At 40.1% G+C, this 14911-nt stretch overlaps 1 protein-coding gene across 4 annotated transcripts in view; it reads right to left on the reverse strand.

The window, feature by feature from the left end:
* The window catches only part of dnah2 (dynein, axonemal, heavy chain 2), a 67782-nt gene extending 55510 nt beyond the window's left edge, over nucleotides 1-12272 (reverse strand). For 3 of the 4 annotated variants that reach the window (XM_086196584.1, XM_086196585.1, XM_086196587.1), the window contains exons 1-14: nucleotides 12115-12272; nucleotides 11085-11140; nucleotides 10784-10948; nucleotides 9264-9492; nucleotides 8549-8659; nucleotides 7609-7847; nucleotides 6867-7058; nucleotides 6448-6605; nucleotides 5705-5792; nucleotides 5326-5531; nucleotides 4297-4426; nucleotides 3440-3622; nucleotides 2420-2634; nucleotides 2166-2306 (exon numbers count right to left, since the gene is read on the reverse strand). In XM_086196584.1, the coding sequence (XP_086052710.1) occupies nucleotides 2166-2306; nucleotides 2420-2634; nucleotides 3440-3622; nucleotides 4297-4426; nucleotides 5326-5531; nucleotides 5705-5792; nucleotides 6448-6605; nucleotides 6867-7058; nucleotides 7609-7847; nucleotides 8549-8659; nucleotides 9264-9492; nucleotides 10784-10948; nucleotides 11085-11117 (2090 nt within the window). In that variant the 5' untranslated portion in view covers nucleotides 11118-11140; nucleotides 12115-12272. Of the gene's footprint in view, nucleotides 1-2165; nucleotides 2307-2419; nucleotides 2635-3439; nucleotides 3623-4296; nucleotides 4427-5325; nucleotides 5532-5704; nucleotides 5793-6447; nucleotides 6606-6866; nucleotides 7059-7184; nucleotides 7225-7608; nucleotides 7848-8548; nucleotides 8660-9263; nucleotides 9493-10783; nucleotides 10949-11084; nucleotides 11141-12114 lie in introns of those variants that run through there. The other variant, XM_086196586.1, reaches the window with a different exon arrangement.
* Between the last annotated feature and the right edge of the window lie 2639 nt (nucleotides 12273-14911).

Genomic DNA, 14911 nt, shown 5'->3' on the forward strand with positions numbered 1-14911 from the left:
TCGAGTAAAACATGTAAAACACGCAGGGCTTCAAGCCAGTATTTGTGAGCCATGACCTTTAGTTACAGTGTTGCTGCACCACAAACAACTGGAGAAAAACTAGCCTATTCTACTCAAAATAACAATAAAAGTCAACAACAGCAAATAAGAGCTCCCTCTTCCCCCTTTTCCAGATATTGATAACCCAAAAAGCCCTAATTTGCTACCTTCAATCAGCATTTGGGTCCCACAAAGGACAAACTGTAATAGAATGGTAGTATCACCTTATTCCAAAAGAAAAAAACAATACGTTCGAACTACTTGGGCTTTACGCAAAAAACACTTATGTAAGAAATCTGTACACACAAATTTGTTCTTAATCACTTGTTCATTTATCTGTCAAACAAACAAAAGCCTTGAGAGCCTTGATGATCTGTCGTACCATCAACGTACACCCAAACCTGCCATTCTCCAAAGCTCTTTGTTGTTGACTCATCCACTGTGTCCTATTTGGTACTTTAAAGTAGGGCTGGGCGATTAATCAAATTTGAATCGTCATCGCGATATCAAAAAGTGCAATTAACACATCGCAAGAGTCAATGTGTCCATGATGAGAAGATCATTTTCACATACTGCGAAATTCAACCAATCACATGCGACGTTGTTAAATTAGCCTCGTGTTCAGCCCATGACATTAATTGGTGGTGTGGTGTCAGCTACATACGGTGCGTGTGGTGATAGCCGACACTAGCTAGTTAGTGGAGCCGAGGGCAGGCACGTTACGTGGATGACAGCTGAAGACAAGGATGCAGAGAAAACAGAGGAACACGAGGAAAATGAGGTGGACCTGGTGGCGAAAAAAAATAGCTCCTCACTCATTTGGAGCTATTTTGGGTTCAAATGAGACAATGTCGTGCAAGCCCAGGTACGGTGTAAAACATGCGGGGCGGTCGTGGCAACTACGAGGGGAAACACGACCAATCTTCATCAACACCACCACCACAAAGAGCTGCACAAACAATTAAAAGACAGCCAAGGCGCAAAACAGCCGACAACACAGAGTCCGCATGACGTCAAAGGATTGCAGTAACCGTCCATTTCAGTGAGTTTAGCGAACGTGACTCTGCAGCCACGAGTTCGCCCTCCGAGAGGCTCTTTAGCACGTCAGGGGATGTGGTTACATGTCAGCGCTCCTGCTTAAAATCTAGCAAAGTGAACATGTTGGTGTTCCTGTGTAAGAACTTGAAATAAAAGATGTGTTAAAGGATTTCTGGAATGAATAAATCTTCCTTTCTCTTGATTTAGTGGTTCTACATTACTCACTTCAGTTTTCTCCATCATAGTACTGTAATTGCCACCTGTTTTAGCAAGATGATGGCATTGGCAGGTCTTGATCTTTACAATGGGACAAAAGTTTAATTTGCCAGTTGCCATGTTCAATTTATTTTATTGATATTTTCTCCCACATATCTTTTAGTTAAGAGTCTTGGAAATTGTTTGAATTTGCCAACAGTCAGGTTTGAGCCTTGTGCAATTGCAATATGCAGTATGTTAAAAATAAAAGCATATGTTGGATATAAATACTGAAATGTTTGTGGTCTATGTTAGCTGTAAATATTAAAACAGCAAGATTTGCTTTAATGTACTGTAGCTAATATGTACCCTTTGATATTTCATAAAAAATATATACATTTATCGCAGGTCATATCGTCATTGCAATATTGAACAGTGTAATCGCACATCGCATTTCTCCTGATATCGCCCGGCCCTACTTTAAAGTGAGAATACGTAAAATATACCAGAGAATTCATAAGCAAGGTGACATTATTGAAGTTAAGAGTTAGATGCAATAATTAGAGCCTAAATTGTTCACAATACATATTTATTATCATCACGATACCTACAAGCATAACAACACCCTCATGCAAAAACTACATGAAATTTAGGATGAGAATGCACAGTGTTTTGGTTAAAGGGCTTTCTCAGGTGTTACAAAAACCTTGTTCTTCAAAACACAGCATGTCTGTGTTTTTTTTCCCTTTTTTTTTCAAGTGTGTCCTCCACCTATCTATCTCTCGATCTATTTATCTATCTATCAAGCAGACTTCAGGTTTTTCTGGGTTTTTTTGACAAGATGACAACACAAGGCCCATCGTGTTGTTTCTGTGTGTGCATATATTTCAGACCTGTTATAGCCCCTGACCAGTAGCACTGCTCTCTCCCTCAGGGTTCTGAGTTCTTCACGGTCCTGGTAAATGTCAGACTGGGGCGTCTCAAAATTTAGTCGATCCCAGTAGTGGATCTCAGAGAACATGTTCAACAGGTTACTGAAGATAGAAATACCACATAAAGAATAAGACAATGTCTTAGTGTTTGAACAGTATCATATTTTTTAAAAACACAACAAAAATGCATTTATAGATGAGTTTTATGGACCCACTTGTCAAAGTTGATGTCCAGCCTGGCTGTTTTGTCCTGGCAGCGCAGCAGGAGAGGCTGCTCCAGCTTCTTGATGTACTGCCCATCCAGGTTCTGGCTCCACTCACTGAAGTTCTTCCTCACTATTTCATTCAAAACCTGAACTGTTTTCTCATAGGCAAGAAACACCTGCTTGCGGCTGTTTGAATCAGGCATGAAGTGGGCTGACTTGAGCACCTGAGGTGGCAGAAAAGGGGACAAAAGAGGGTGAGATTGTTGATAGTGGAGACAGCTCATATAAAAGAAGTTGAAAAGAAGTGCCTCACACAAAAATGTGTCTCACATGTCTTCCATTAGCAAGTGCATATAAAGGCTGGACAGAATGTGTGTAATCTAACATGTAGCTCGTTTGCTTTGTTCCAATTCAGGCGCTTAAATCACCAAGTTCCATTTGTCCGTTTCAAGAGTTGTCCAAACTTGTAAAAAAAAGGCCATGAGCAACAAACTGTTGGTAGCCATGCAGTCTGGTGTTTTGTGATGTTGTAATTTGAAAATGTAGGTTTCTGTTAAAAACTGTTTTTCTTTCCTCTGAAAAGGGACAATTATAATTGTTAATCAATGTCTTGATATAGTTTGCGCCAATAATTTCCATCCATCCATCCAATTTCTACCTCTTGTGCCCGGGGTTCACCCTGGACAGGTCGCCAGTCCATCGCAGGGCCAACATATATAGACGGACAACCATTCACACTCACATTAATTTAAAGTATCAATCAGCCTCAACCCCACTTGCATGTCTTTGGACAGTGGAAGGAAGCTGGAGTACCAGAGAGAACCCATGCAGGCACAGGGAGAACATGCAGACTCACACAGAAAGATCCCGTGCCGGAGCCTGGAACCTTCTTGCTGTGAGGCAACAGTGCTGACCACTGCACCACCGTGCCGCCCCTAACTTGTTATGTCCCAAATAAGCGGATTGTAGGGAGGCAAACACTGTCTTCCCTCCTTCCATCCAGGAGTGAATTCACTCTGACAGACTCACCTCTACAGGGATCTCTAGACGTTGTCTGAGGGCTCTCACCCAGTGGGCCTGCCCCGCAAAATGAGGCATGTGATCACACCTGAGACCTGTCCTGTGGCTCAGCTCTCTGTTGACCATTTTAATCTCCTTGTTTAAGGTGCTGTAAACTTCCTCAGCCTTCTCCTCCATTTTACGCTTGATAGCCTATGATGGCAAATAGTAAATGGAAATGAGTAGATTAACTGTCTTAGTGTAAGAGGACAAGACAAAAGTAAATTAAAATTGCAACTAAATTGGAAAACTGTAGGCTCAAGGGCTCAAAAATCAACAGAGAAAGGAAAAACTACATCAAGAAAATTATCCTTTCGCTCTGTTATCTTCGGAGGGGCATTTCTCTACCAATTTAACATCATATATTGGAGTAGATGATAAATGTGTTAAAAGGCAGATTGGGTGGGGTTTTTCTGAAAAGAACAAACAAATGGTTTGCATATAAATCCAAATACTCCCATCTAAATTAATACTTCCTGTATTTACCCTGTGTGTGCATAGCCCCGAACAAATAAGACTGTGGGAGGACTGTGGACAGTGGTAGAGGAAGTGGACCCCTGGCTTATTTTCCTTCTCCTCTGAGATTTTCACTGATTTTTTTCAGCACTTTTTTTTTAACATCTTTTCTTCATGGTAATACAGGTAGATAGTAAGGTAAAACCCCAATCACACGATGCTTGTTGGAAATTTAGATTTTATTTCGGAAGGAGAAGCCAATCCTTGTGCTAACAAACTGAAAAAATTATACTCATTCTGCCATTGAATGCATGTGGTGTAAAATCAAGCTGAAGAGAGGAGAGAATCTGTGTGTGCAATGTGACAAACACCTCTCGGGTAGACATGGGCCTAAAAATGTCCAACAGCCGAACTCCTTCCTCCACTGTGTTCACAGTCTTAAACAAAGAATTGATCAGGTTTTGCATCATCATTTCCAGATCCTTAACCAATGCAAGAAACCTGTGGATAAGCATATACATAAACATCTTAACAACACACACAGCTGTTTTTAAATGACAGTGCAATGTCTAAGGCGCATGCTGCAAGTGTCAAATATTCTGACTGCAAAGTTTGGGGAAAGGCGGGTGTGTTTAGTGGGTTTTTTTTTATGTAACATGGATGTAACCAATCACAGTGTGATTTCACATTTGTACCTGTTTAGGTGTCATCTGACACCTTCTGTCGAGTTAAGATCTAGTTCCTTGAGAGTACATTGAAAAATATTTCAGAAGCGCAATATTAAACTCTAAAGCAAAACAACAAAACTTCAATGTAAAAGATAATAAATAAACCTGAGACCTGTAAAGCTCCCCTTCCTGTCAGAAATGCACACAACGTCTCCCTTCATGTGGCGACTCATTAATCGGATGTGCTGTGGGGGGTTGCTGCAGACCTGAAAGCATGGGGACTGCCAACGGGAGAGGCAGGAATCCAGCAAAGCTCCCTGATGTGAAGCAGTGATGTTTACAAACCTAATCTTTCACAAAATAACGTTTCAGTTGTGATCTTTTGCATGCTTGTGTTGCTGTCCTTCCCCCATACATGTGTCAGTGCAGCTTATGTTTGAACATTGCACCTTTTGAATAGCAGAAAGTACACTGTGACTTTAGAGCTGGTTTTAGTAGGTCCATGGGAAGAATGTTTTTGTGCTGCCCCAAGATATACACACAGCAACAAATGCCCAAACACACCTCATATTCAAATGAACACACCCAAGGGTGCAACGATGATTGTAGATTCTTATTTGAATGCGTACAAATGATTCGGGCGTGTGAAGATGATTCAACAGTATTTCACTGATTAATATCAAACAGAACACATTTTGTCAGGTGAATGTGGAAAAAGAGCGACAGACTCACCGGTTGAATTCATTGCACCATGTGGTGTTCTCCACATCAAGGATGCCTTTGCCAACAGAACGTAGCTTCTGTAGACCATGGCGGAAAGTGTCCTCTATCTTCAAGAGGGAGCATGTGAACTCTGGTCCCTGACAGCCACTAAAGCACGGCAGGGCTCTCTGCTGACCATCCTCCCAGCGGGCAAACTGGTGCTGGCAGTCACACACCTCAATACAGGCAAATCAAATCAAAGGAACCTTTGCTTTAGAAATAAATCATACTTGCTGTTTCGTGGTGCCAAGATGGTGGGGTGGCAAGACATGGATTTTAACAGCATGAATCTGCAGATTTGTATGCATTTACAAGTCTGTACAAGGCATTAGTGAGAAAAAAAATTCACCTCAAGCAAGTCTTTGAATCTCTGGATGTAGGAATCAACCAGGATAAAGATGCTGCTTTGGTCCAGGACCCAGCCTTTTGGAGAATGTCTGACATAAGAAGAAACAGGCAGAGAGAAAGAAGAAGAGGAGACTAATAAGTCTGGTAAACAAGAAGTTGAGGAGTTCACCAGTCCAGCATTGTAAGTAGTCAGAAGCTGGATTTGTATTTCATGGGATTTAGTGTTTAAAATTCTGAACATTTTGGTTTGCTTACCATGCTGAGGGTTAAACAAAGCACACAGAAGGAGCCTTTTAAGTGATACTTCTTCCAAAAAGTATTCTTTGAATCTCTGCTCAATTTTATACTCTGTCAGCAATCCAATTTCATATGTAACCCGCTGTGTGCATTTTTTTTTCTCTTGAAGATTGATTTCATTTTATTTTTACCATTGTGATGTTTAACTCACAAATAGGTGTGTCTTGACTTCATGGAGAATTTTTTTCCCCCTTCTTGCATGATTTCTTTGTGATTCCAGAATGCAAAAACAGCCAGTCACGTGTACTTAGCTTGAAGCTAACGGTGAGTCAAGGCAAACAAATCAAAGCTGCTCAACTATCCAGCACATTGAGCTCAAAACAAGACATCTCTTTGTGACTCCTTCAAGGGCAAAATCTACCTTATGGGTAATATTACTTTAGGAATTTTGCAGACTTTCATATGTACCAGAAGTACAATAAATGAACTCCCTGAGATTTCTCCTACTTGTGGTGGATCTGAGAGGCATGCAGGTAACTATCCTTCCAAGCAAGGCAGCACTGGATACAGTCGGTGAGGTTTTGCTTGCTGGATATTATGTGGCCCTCGAAAAGCCGATCCAGGGAGATGCTTTGTATGCTCAGGTGAATGATCTGATTACTCATCTGCAATACAGCAGAAAACAAATCACCGCAAATAATTCATATGTTTGGACAGCAAGTTAGCAACAATGCAATATCATTATATTCACATTCATAACACTCAAATGATTATTATCCACGAAGGTCATTATTTCCTTCTTGTTACATTGATGTTAGAAAATAGATAGAAAAGTGAGATTAAAAACAAATAAAAGATAATATTTAGATTTACAACAAAAAAAATCAAAGAAATTAGGTTATTCTGACATTGTGAAGCACAGGTACCTTGCGGAAGAGACCAATGATTCTCTCACTGGTGTTGTAGTGGAGGGAGTTGACCCAGATGATGCGAATGAGACTGATGATGTGTCCAAGCTTAGGAGCAACTTGGTTGATCTTGAGCTGCACAAGCTCTTCACAGGGCCCTACCAATTTTGACAGGTAGGACAGGTTTGATTGGGCCTCCAAAGAGGAATCCTGGACACATGCACGCAAAGACACAGACACAGACACACACACACACACAAATATATTTTTAGATATAATAGCTGAATCATGTGCACACTTGAGTTTTCTATTGAATAAACACTAAAAAATAGGTACCAGTTATGGTTGATTCATGTTAAGTGAAGATAACTACACACTAGGCTTCACTGATGCATCATTTCTGCCTCTGTGCTGGCAAAAGCTGTTGACAGGAGACATCAGGCAGATATTTCTTCAAAATTTGGTTTAAATGTTCACTGGGTCTCAAAGATGACCTAAACAAATTTTACTGCTCAGGGGTCAAGGTCACCATGACGGGCACGAATCACAGAGGCACACAACCTTGATGCAATATTTGCAGTTATTTTTGAGATAAAATGAAAATCAAAATAAATACATTCGAACTCTGAGTGGTCATCTTCTCAAAACTAAAGACTTTCAACTATTTTCTAAGAGTCTGACTAGGAAGCTCGTAGCTGACTCAACATCGCCTGTGAATTTATAGTTTGTTTTACACGTGAGCCTTACAGACTCTGTGTACCTGGATCTCCTTGGCCAGTTTGGAGAAGCGTTGAAGGTATAGAGACTTGGAGAGCTGCAGGGTGGTCAGAATGTGTCTAACCCCTGGCTTCTGTAGCTGATGACTGATGTCCAACAGTTTAGTGGAGCGACTTTTCCAGAACACGATCTCTTGCAGTGGACCACAGTTGTCCCTCACTGTCATAAAATCTTGGGCATTCAACAGCTTCTTGATCTGGTCTGTCCAATGGATCATGACAGCTACAAATACAAAGGAGAATAATCAGAGAGGAACAAAGTAAGAGGATGACCATCAAAGATTCAAAGGATGGGAAAAAACAAGGCTAAAGGAAAAGAACATGAATTGAAGAAAAAGGTAATTATAAAGAGAAACTGAAAGATGGTGGACCAAGATGAGAACACAGACATGAATGTAAATATCTATGTAAGTGCTTCACTTGACCAAGTCTCTTAAGAGACTGAGACAGAAGGCAGATGCTGGAATTTTGATCTTAAGTTCAGAGTCTTTTGGACAGATCCTCCGAAGCTGGAGTTTTATTTTCTGTATCTGTGAATGTGCAGAGGTCCTTGTGGCGTTTATTTCATCATCATTATCAGAAGCTGTTCAAAGACAGCTGTCACTAATGTTGCATGCGAGGCAAATTCGTTGTGATATTATTTGTGAACAAGGTCACCAACTGCACATGCGTAGGAAGATCATTACGCCTGGGTATTTTGTTGTTTCCAAACATGCTGCTACATTAATCATATGATCCTCTGTCACCATCAATTGGCTTGAATATGGATGCAAGATTCACTGTGTGAATATACTTTTAAAATAACAATCGGTCCAGTTGTTCTTGGTAAACACCTAACTGCTGTGCACACATGGAAGAGGGACGGCAGAGAGTGTAAGTCTGTCTACTTTGCACCTGAGGAGCTTAGCAGTACTTTAGACTTACTCTCCATCCTCTGTACGAGGCCTTTGTCTTGGCTGGCTTCCTCAGGACTGAGCTGCATACCCTCCATTGGGATGTACAGCACTGTTTTGCCCTCTTTCTTATCCACTTCATCTGACAGACATATAAAAAAGACACATGTTCAGTGTTGGCATGTTCTCCCTGTTCTTCTGCCCCCCCATCAAAACACATGTGTATTGGCATTTCAAATCCTGATGGTACCACCATAGCTGGAGAACAATAGAGAGAACTGGAGTTGGTCCTGTTGTCATTTGCCTGCACGTAAAACTGTGTGTCTTGTATTCTTTATGATTCCAACCACAACAGCCTGACATAGAGTGTCTCTCAAAGCAAAAAAACAAAACAAAACAAAATACATTTCACAAAAGGAAATCAAAATAAGTACACTGAATGGGCAGAGAGTTTTATAACAGGCTACATGAGAGGAAAATGTAAGCTCGTGTTTTTATTATTGATGAAGCAATTGCTGACACCTTCTGAAGTCAACAGGCTACGATTATAAAATTCAAAATTAATATTTGGCCTTTGGCTTTTCCAAATCCCTCTAATCATCATAAAGAAAGAGCGAGATTTGTTTGATTTTCATTGGCTGCATATCAAAGGTGCACCTCACTCAATATTAAAGCACATAAAAATCTGTTGGTTGAGACAATTAGCGACAGATAACACAAGCACATACTTGAAGTGAAGTACCCACCTGTGAGGCTGGCCAGAAAGCAGTGCATATTGTTGGTGTAGTTGTCCTTAATGCTCTTTTCCCAGTCGGTGCTGAGATTAACGAAGGGTGCATGCAAACAGGTCATGTAACGAAGCAAGCTTTGGGTCGGGTCGCCCCGCACGGTGCCAAAATGCACCGCTGTGTCAAATGTCTCTACTGTGATTATGGCTCCTGGCTCACGAATAAAGTAGACCAGCTGCTCCACCACCTGCGCATGAAAATATTTAAGTGAAGCATTAAAGAGAAACAGAGGGGCAACACAGAATAAATGGTAGATGATGACACATTCTTCAACTAGAAGATGAACACTCCTGAGAGGAAATCAATTGCACAGGAAATAATAAAACCATCCAGAGACAAAAGTTATTGCATGTTTAATATTTTAAGACAAATTGTTGAAGAATGTTTAAGAATATTGGGCAGCTTGCCATGAATGATGTCACAATTGTTTGTTTAAACTGAGTGACACAAGAGGTCAGATGAGTGACTCGCCTCATTTGCATAATGGGAGACCCCGGTGTGATACAAGTTATTTGTGGTGTCAAAATGTGGGAAACAGAACGAGTTTCCACAGTTTCTCTCCAGAAAATCCTGGTCTGAGTTGACATTTGAGTCTATGGAGTTTACTTCTGTCGGTGTCACAGAGGAAAAAGTTGACACCTCGGATTAAAGGATCAAAATGATGTCGCTCGTGTTCTCCATACTTTTTAATCTTTGTTATCCGTATTGTTTCCCAAATATACTATTCCTGAGTGCCTCCAGAACATAGAAATTGTCAGCCACGTACATTCAGCTTGAGGATGACATGATTACACACCAAAGCTTAAGTGTTTTTTAGAGGTTTTTTTTTTTACTTATTGGTATAACACTTCCAGTCCTGCTTTACTGCAAACAAGCATATATCACACGTGTCTAAATTCCTTCACAATGCACTTTAGAGTCTGTAAATGCTTCAAGCTAAATATTCATTGCTGGCTCATTCTGCATTCTAGAGTTACAAAGAGGTGAAGCAGAAAGGGAAAAAAAATGTCTTCATGAGCTAAAAACATCTGTTTGTGAGTATTTAAAAGGTAAATGTTTTGGGTAAAGTTTCTCTTTTACGCCCTCTCCCAATCTGGATGTAATGTCAACCACACTAGCCTTTGAACCTTCCATTCATTAAAAGCCTTTTCTTGCAAAATTAATGAATAATGTATGTTCTTGTCCCATGAGTCATCTGCCCCAAAATTTAATTTCCTGCCAGCCGAAAAGATGGACAGGGAGGAAACATAATCTCGCTGGAGGAGGTTATAAACTGTAGATCTTACATGCTGCCCTCTCTAATTTTTATATTCAAAGCTTAATAGGCAGGTTGGACGCAGCTGCAAAAAGAGCATGAACAAAGCAATTCTGAATACTCCTTTGGACACGGTCACGGAAGTATCTGCATACCAATTAGGAAACAAAATCACGTGCTTGTTAAATTCAATATAGTATCGAAAGTGGAGATGTAAATGTACCTGTAAAGGCATTGAGTACTCTACTCGCAGCCCCATGTAACTATCCACATAGACCACCATAACTGTGAGAGAGGTGTCCTGGATATAGTTATCCACTGCCCTCTCATTGTCCTTGGACCACGACTCTTCAGTAAAACCAGAAATAGCCACACAACGGATAAATATCTTCCAGGTGAAGTCAGATGAAAAACAGAGATCCACATGGAAAAGACAGAAACAAAGCAGTTGTAATATTGAGTCAGTTAATTCCACACGGGGGTGCCCACATTTTCTCACTACACAACTAATAGCCCAGTTTTACCTGATGAAGGACCGTTGAGTTCTCCTCCTCCATTCCTTTAACGTTGTCCCTGTTCTCTGTGATTATGGACGCATCAACAGGGTGATGAGAAGTGACAGGTGAGACATATGAAGGATTTCAAATCAAAGATTCAGATATGGCGATGTATTATGCTGAGGTCTGATATTATGTGTTTTCATCACACATGACAATGTAAAAGATGGACGAAGCCACTATGACATCCCTGGTTTGCTGACTGTCTCTTTTTGAAGCCTTGTCATTGATAATTTGACTGTTTCCATCTTGATGATCCACCTTTAGATGTGATGGGGGGCGGGGGGGGGGGGGTTGCTAAAGAGGACCTGACTATAGAACAGTCAGGTTGTCTTGGTAACAATTTGTCAGTCATAAATTAACCAAAGCTAACCCTAAAGCGGTTGCTTTGTCATCTAATTTATCCTAAATTAAGGACTTTCAGAGATTGTCCTGAATCATTTAGAATAAAAAAAAAACAGTAGAAGTTCCCCAAACTGCTGTATCTCTTCACCTTATCATTAAAAACCCACATGCATTTACACTGTTAGAAACGATGCCCTGTGGTAATAATAATCTCACACCTTCATTCATTGGGCCTCCTGAAATAGTCTGGAGCCCCACCTCACACTCTTAACGCCCCCCACTACACAATACAATGAACATAATTATATACTTATGAAGAATACTAATGAGACCATAAGTTTCAACAAGTATTAAAATAAGTACAAAGGTACTTTCTTCATAGACTTTTAAATAAATTCCCCCACAAGAAGTAACTTATAATAAAGAAGCATTTATCTAGGTGGCTTCACTTGTTTGTCAGTTGTTGTTTGTTTTTTTTATTTTACAGCCAATTATTTTTATTCGCCACAAATTTGATCAACTGACCGAGTTAAGATTAACAGACGCCATCGGCCGTAGCGTCACAGTAGCCGCGGCTCATGGGCTAATCTAGCTTAAACTTTGTCGACATATTTGCGTAAATCCACTGGAAAACGGTTGCCAAACCACTTACCGAGCGTCTAACGAGTCCACATGAGCCGAGGAGCCACGGGGAAACAAGAACTCGCTCACGCTCTTGTGGGAGTCCGCTACGTTAACTTTGAACTGGTTAAAAGAAAAAAGGAAAAGCAAAAAAAGTCAGTGTTTCACGTCCCTCGGGTCAACCCTATAGTTGTGTGCAGGTTACCATAGAAACGTTTGGTTGCTTGGGTAACGGGTAAACGTGACGTTCGAGCACGTGGCCGAGTTCATAGTGCAGGAGTGGTGAGATTTTGATGTAGGGAATTTTTTTTTATTTTAAATAATTAATTTGTTTTGATATTCATATTCATATCATTATTATTATTATTAGTAGTAGTAGTAGTAGTAGTAATAGTAGTAGGAGTAGTAGTAGTCGTAGTAGTAGTATATATTTTTAATTTAATTAATTTATTTTTTTTTTACAGAGAATTCGATTTTGGGAGCTGTTTGAAATTACACCTGTTTCTTTATATTTATTTATATTTACTAAACCTGTAGCATTTCCTTCTCCTGCCACACATTACAGCTGTTTTCTATTCTTAATATAAACATTGAGATTTCTGAAGTGGTCCTGTATTCGATATGTATGATATAATATTGATTCTATGTTCATAAAATCATAGGCAGAACTGAAAGTCATTGTTTCAACATTCAGATCTGGTTGTAAATTTAACACTGAAGTGTTTCTACAAGCATTTCATATGAAACATTGAAAAAATAGAAATTTGTGAGAAATTATTTTTAAAAGCCTAGGAAATTGGTAAAGAGGGAAAGAACAGGAACAAAAATATTCTCGTAAGCAGCAACAGGATGGTAAAACATAAACCGAATAAGTGATGCTGTGATAGATTTGAGTTTAATGTTTTTTTACACACGCATTTAAATGAATATTAAACTATTCCTTCTTTTCATTTGAAGTCAGATGTAAATAATGAGAGGCAAAGCAAGACTATAACTGATATATTTATGGTTCATTAAAAAACAATCATTCATCCATTTAGCTGTAATAAACCAACTGATTTAAACTTCCTCAGTTTTTAAATAAATTCACTTGGTAAAGTAAAGCCTAAAGTAAGTCAGTTTACATATTTAACCCTTTAAGATGCTCGTCAACTTTATCAACTATACAATAAATGACAAATTACCATTAAAGGAAAAAATAAATACAGTCTCAATGTGCAGGATAATTATGGTCAATTATCAATAAATCAACTTTACTAGGACTTAGTGTCCTTATTTTGTTCGAAGCATATAATTAAAATCCCTCATCACTCACACAACTCTGGATCTGTCTACTGACCTGATTATACAAGCTACATAATCCGTTTTTGCAATATCTCGCAACCTAAAAAGCTGTTGCAAAGTAAACCCCCGACATCCGGTCACGGCTTAATCCTGTCCAGTGTCGCCCTCCAGTGGTAGGATGATTAAAGTGCATCTGAACAAGGACCAGCATGCCCTATGGAGAAATGAATAAAACTGCTTTTGACGTTTTGAAAAAAAAAAAAAAAGAGAGAGACATCCGTTGTTGCTGAGCAGAGTATTTTTACATACTAAGATACAGTGAAGAGAATTATATGTTCCTGTGTTTTGGTGCAGTTCTGATTGGCTGGATGGATTCTGAGGACACAGTTTACAAATTTGTTAACGCTGTGAACAAAAACAATACATAAACAAATCAAAAAACATATGAACATTTTTTTCAGCATCATTTCCTTAGATATTTTGCAATACCAAGGACTGTGAGAGAGAGAGAGAGAGAGAGAGAGAGGGAGGGAGGGAGAGAGAGAGAGAGAGAGAGAGAGAGAGAGAGAGAGAGAGACCTGGGTCTGATAAACAGGCTCTGAAACCCTGAGGTAGACTGAGTTCCTCTGGTTCCACTCTCTCATTACCGCACCATTCTTTCCTGTGGCTCACTTTCTCCAGGATCCATCTCTCTCTCTCTCTCTCTCTCTCTCTCTCTCTCTCTCTCTCTCTCGCTCCCTCTCTCTCTCTCAGAAGTTTCAGCGAGTGGGAAAGTCTGAGCCTTTCTATCTCCCAACGCTGACAGATATTCAACATCTAGTCTGCAAAGCGTCATTAAAATGTATTTGAGTAAATAGGTTCATCTCTCCTTCTGTCCTCTTTTCCTTTGGTGTACAAATTAGCATAAAAATGTTTACTAAGTAATAATTTACTGCACAATAATTTATTATACGTGTGCCTGTAGGTGTGCAAGTATTTGTGTATGTCACCCAGTCCATGGAAATATTCCTCTGTGGCATTAAAAAAAAGTGAAATAACCAGTAACACACATGACAGTGACAAACTGGGGGAACGAGAGGTGTGCAGGTTCTCCAGCACAGAGTGAGATGGATGCACACGCTTGGCTGAGGGCCCTAAGAGTCATGAATATATTATTGAGGGAGTATTTATATAACATGCTTGAAGTGGAGTAATGAAAGCAGCCATCATGCTTGCTGTACAGTACAGCCACTGAAGATACAAACACACACACACACACACACACACACACACACACACACACACACACACATACACACACACACACACACACACACACACACTTACAGGAACAAGGAACAAGGAATTAGATATAAAATGGTTGGAGACAGAGAAGCAAGCAGGCCAAAATTAAAGCCATGAGTCTGTGAGCTCAGAACTAATGACAGGCTGCCATGCCAAGGAGGGGCGGAGGGCAGAGGGGGAGCAGAGGAGAGGAGAGGAGAGGAGAGGAGAGGGGAGCAGAGGAGAGGAGAGGAGAGGAGAGGGGGAGCAGAGGAGAGGAG

Source organism: Aulostomus chinensis, chromosome 24 (assembly GCF_037954235.1).
Source record: "Aulostomus chinensis isolate RoL2024-O1b breed Wild chromosome 24, RoL_Achi_v1.0, whole genome shotgun sequence".
Lineage (NCBI taxonomy): Eukaryota > Metazoa > Chordata > Actinopteri > Syngnathiformes > Aulostomidae > Aulostomus > Aulostomus chinensis.